This window comes from Berghia stephanieae, chromosome 1 (genome assembly GCF_034508935.2).
Source record: "Berghia stephanieae isolate SIO BIC M18660-M18661 chromosome 1, UCSD_Bste_1.3, whole genome shotgun sequence".
NCBI lineage: Eukaryota > Metazoa > Mollusca > Gastropoda > Nudibranchia > Aeolidiidae > Berghia > Berghia stephanieae.
The window spans coordinates 8,332,843-8,337,842 of NC_088360.1; the positions used below are offsets into that span (position 1 = coordinate 8,332,843).

General features: G+C 36.0%; 1 protein-coding gene across 7 annotated transcripts in view; it reads left to right on the top strand.

The window, feature by feature from the left end:
- The window catches only part of LOC144967250 (HHIP-like protein 1), a 31,226-nt gene that overhangs the window by 17,084 nt on the left and 9,142 nt on the right, over nucleotides 1-5,000 (top strand). For all 7 annotated transcript variants that reach the window (XM_078904284.1, XM_078904261.1, XM_078904251.1 and 4 more), the window contains 3 exons: nucleotides 1,949-2,075; nucleotides 3,447-3,532; nucleotides 4,806-5,000. The exon at nucleotides 4,806-5,000 is cut by the window's right edge and continues 5 nt beyond it. In XM_078904284.1, coding sequence (XP_078760410.1) covers nucleotides 1,949-2,075; nucleotides 3,447-3,532; nucleotides 4,806-5,000 — 408 coding nt within the window. The remainder of the gene's footprint in view (nucleotides 1-1,948; nucleotides 2,076-3,446; nucleotides 3,533-4,805) is intronic.

Genomic DNA, 5,000 nt, shown 5'->3' on the forward strand with positions numbered 1-5,000 from the left:
GTCAATAATATATCTTACGGCTTTAATTTACAGGTGTGAAATTATAATCATACTTAAAATTGTGTTTAGTTTCTGAATAGTTTTAGGGTTGGTGAGGATACGGTCGATATAGACAATAGATAACTGAATATACAGACATACACTTACATACACACACGCGCGCGTATCTATCTATCTATCTATCTATCTATTGAATCGTGTTTGATACAAATATGGTACGAAAAGTGCTCGACATGTAGTAATGGAGCGAATTATTATTTAAAATATTTACCACAATGTTTGGGGCAGTCTACATCGATGTTTCAGGCTTAATTTGCCATCTTCAGGACTGAGTTGTTTTGTTGACTGTTGTTGTTTCTTGAAGTGGTTCCGGTTTGAAGTTAATTAAGAGGAATTTGCGCCGATGGGGACACTTTCCGTAGATCTCATTTTTCATGTTGAGTGTGGCTTCATGAGGTTGTTTGATTATGGTATATTTTTCTTCCAGGCATAAGCTACATTGTTTTGATGTTGGTGTGTATCCTGTTGCTTTAGATAAAATTTTCCATGAAATGTTGTGGTCTATTTTGTTGTCTTTTAATTTCCAAATATGTTCGCTGAGTTTTGTGGATGTTTTTTTGTTAGTGTTTCTAAATGTTGAGGTGTGGAGGTTGTATCTTGTTTTGAAATTATTTTCTGTTAGTCCTACATATTTTTCTTGCTTGTTTGTTTTAGTTTCTGTGACTGTGGCTTGGTAAATTAAACTTGATTCAAAGCATTGTTTGTTTAGCGGGCAATGTTCTTTATTTCTGCAGTTGCATTTTCTAGTGGGTGGGTTTTGCTCTTTTCGGTGGTTTATTAATATTTTTTTGTTGTGGCTTGAAATTATTTGTTCTATGTTGCGCATACACGAGTAACTTATTTTTATGGTATTCCTGTTGATAATTTTATGTAGCTTGTGGTTTTTTGGAAAGTGTGTATCAATTAGTTTCAGGAACTGCTGTCCTATGTTTGTGCTGACGTTTATGTCGAAAGGTGGGTTATGTACTACAATGTAGCTTATGCCTGGAAGAAAAATATACCATAATCAAACAACCTCATGAAGCCACACTCAACATGAAAAATGAGATCTACGGAAAGTGTCCCCATCGGCGCAAATTCCTCTTAATTAACTTCAAACCGGAACCACTTCAAGAAACAACAACAGTCAACAAAACAACTCAGTCCTGAAGATGGCAAATTAAGCCTGAAACATCGATGTAGACTGCCCCAAACATTGTGGTAAATATTTTAAATAATAATATCCATCTATTTATCTATCTATCTATCTGTCTATCTATCTATTTATCTATCTATCTATCTATCTATCTATGTGTGTGTATATATGTGTATATACATATATATATATATATACATATATATATATATATATATATATATATATATATATATATATATATATATATTTATATAATTTTTATTTTCTGGATAGAGTTAATCTTTTATAATGAATTGACCACAGCAATTTTGATAATCAGATTCGTCAATGTTGTAATCTTTAGCGTCGATAGCGTTAATGGTTGAGTGGACTCGAATTGTAAAAAGAAAGAAAACACCAAGAGCTGTTGAGAGTGGTCTGTGATTGGTAGGATGAAAATAATAGCAAAACTTGTGTCCTTGGGTAAGACACTTTACACTTGACTTTAGTGCAAACTTACGCTTAACAATAGGCAGTGGCGTTACTGCTAGAGTGCTGGTACAAATGAGAACGATTAGTCGGCGAGCTGTATTGTGTGAAAAAGAAATAAGGTTCAATGTAAGAGATGAAAGAATGTAAGAGTGAAAGAATGTTAAACGCATCGAGCATGGTAAAAGCCTTAAAATGTATTCTCTTATTTTTATTTATTATGAATTCCAATGAATGCCAATATTTACTTGCATATTTCTGAATGTTCCACTTTTATATCAGAGATGTCAACAAACAACATTATTCTTACGTAAGCCAGTTCCATGTTGTCAATGGCAAGGTTGACACTTCCACGGAGAGATTCCTGCTCAGAGTGCTTCAACCCTTCGAACATGGGAATGGAGGACCGGTAAGAATTGGTCACAAAATAATAGATTTTTAAAAGTCACAAGTGCAAAGCATCAGACATATTTAAAAAAAAAACCCATTCAGCTTCTCTATAGCGCGATATATATTAAATGTGCTCAAAGCGCTTTACAAATGGTTCCAAGCCAACAGCAACTCTTAACAAGTAGGACGAATCGTGCGTCTGTAATGCGCTTTTGAATTTTTTTTTCAACAATAACAACTCTGTTACAGCCAGGTACTCATTTTACACCTTGTGAAAGAATGTAAGTAAAGAGCCTTTTCCAAGGACTCACCTTTGCGCCACACAGAGCAGGGCTTGATTCAGGGATCTACAAACACAATTAAGCATTGAATTCATATGGAATTCTCCTTAAAGCTAAGGGAACATTAACTCCTGGGTTCACATCCTTACTTTTACCCCCATTAACATTTGTCCACTTCATGTGACTTTGTGTCCTTGTTCTGGAATGAGACCATAATAATGTTTAGTTTTAAGTCTCTCAGAGGGTGGAAGCGAATCAGTGGAAGACTTTCAGAGCCATTAGACTCGTTTTAAAGCGAGAAAAGTATTATAGAGAGCAGAGGAAACTATTTTAAAAAGAAACACAAACTAAAGGAAAGCAAAATATCGATGAACGATCTTCGCCTTTATTATTTTAGCCTCCAGTATCATCGTTATTCCCATCCATCTTTCGTGTGTTGACTAACGTTTTATTGACCGCTGATCCTTCTTCGTGGTCAGGGATGAATGGATTATTCATCGCCTTGGTAAAGATTCCCGGATTATAATCAATCTTTTGTCGTTTATAAAAATATAAGAAGAGAAGAAGCAATACAAATAGCAATGATAAAATCTATTTCCTCTGTTTTCAACCTATAACGTGTTAAAATATCTCTGTTACTCTATGCAGTTCTTAGCTTTCTTTTCTAAAGCAAGAAAGGGAACTCCCTGAATCAGATAAAAATGTGTAGACTTAAAATAAAGTGGCTCCGTTGTGGTGACAAGTTTTCACCACTACGTACATTAACAAAAAGTCTTTTTTAGTTTTGTTGTTGTTTTTTTTTTTTTGCCAGAAAACCGTTACTTCACGACATTATGATTCGATTAAAATGACCTTAAATTTGTAAGAAAATTTTAATCTGAGATGATGATGATGATGATGATGTTGATGATTGTGATAATGATGATGAAGATAACGATGATGATGATGATGATGATGATGATGATGACGACAGCCTTGGGATGTTGGTGGTTGTGGTAGCGATGACTGTTGTAATGATGATGATGGTTTTTGGTGGTGACGATGTTAGTGATAATAATGCGTCCTCCCCCCCCCCCCCCCCCTTTTCACGAATTCAAATTTTATGGCAGATGTTCTTTGGGGATGACGGATATCTATATATTGTGATCGGAGATGGCGGTGCTGAGGACGATATGAATGGATATGCCCAGAGCAAGTATGATATAAAAGAATCTACTGTATTTCTATTGCTTTTCTATGAAGGCGTCGGTGTCTCAGTGGTGCAATGTTATATTATTGTAACACACTCTAGCAATGGTCAGTTACCGGAAGGTGCCAATGATCCCAAAATTCTGCGCCTGACATTGCGTCCACGAATAAGACGCTTTACACGTTTTACTCCAATTGACTAATATGTGAATGAGTACCCAGCAATTGACAGTGACGGGTAAGGCAGGAGTGCTTATGCAAAAAGGAGCCTGTAACGTATGATTAAGAAATGTATTTCTATATAGTCTGATTTGGGAAATAATCAAGTATTATTAGCGTATTGAGAATATTGAATCAATGAAGATACATCGTTTAATTCAAATATTCATTTGATAGTAAAAAAACGATATAAATTAATTGGTAATCCAAATAGATCAATTGGTAGAGCACTCGTCTATCAATCAATCGGTCTGGCATCAGTCCAGCGGAGCCTTTTCTCCAACACGTCCACAAAACAGTGACTGTTTAGCTTGGTCTGTTAGATCTAATAGAAAGTACTCTTGGATATACTATAGTGTCCTATCCAAATGGTAACAAGCTTGGCTTGAAGCTCAAATCGCATTGCTGTGAACCGGTTGCCATCGTGGTAAAATAGATTCTGTTCATTTAAGGATTAGTATTATTTCAAAGCAATTAGGCCTATAGTGCCGAAGTTTATCCTGGTTTCTTTGGCGTGAAACGGATAGTACCAATTGCTTGCTATCCTTTTGATGGGGACACCCAGTCTGTCGTAAAGTACTTTCCGCCAGATGAAACAGACTCGGTATAGAGTAATAAATTTGTGTCCGTTGAGCTTATGTGTAATATGAATGTCTCGTATCATGGAGTATTACTCACAATTTTTTGTTTTAAACTTTAGGCAAATCGCGCATTGTTCAATGTTAACAGGCTTTTTATTTTGTTGTTTGCTATTGGATGTGTATTGGTTTGAAAGCAACGGAGTTGGATTCAATACTTAATGCCTCGTTTGGCAGCAAGGATATCGCGGACACTGAGCTGTTCCGGTGTCTTGCTCCAGCTTTAGTGGACAAGGGTGTCAGCAAAAAAAAAAAAAAAACAATCTCGACTTCACCAGGATCAATCTCTGTACCTTTGCGTGTGAAGCGAGTGCTCAGATATTAGGATCTCTATTAATGTATCATAAATGAAAATTAAAAACGAAGCCTGATATTCCACCTTCGTGTTTTTTCAAAAAATTATTTTCCCTCTTTTTAATACAGAAATTCTTTTTATGGCTCCGTTCTTCGAATCGACCCGACTAATGGCCAGGATTTTACAGGGGGTCACTCCGGTGTAGCCAAAATGTATTCTGTCCCCGCTGACAACCCGTTCCAAAATGAAACAGATGCTATAGAAGAAATATTTGCTTTCGGCTTTCGAAATCCTTGGGGCTGCTCTGTTGATTCTAAAAGAGT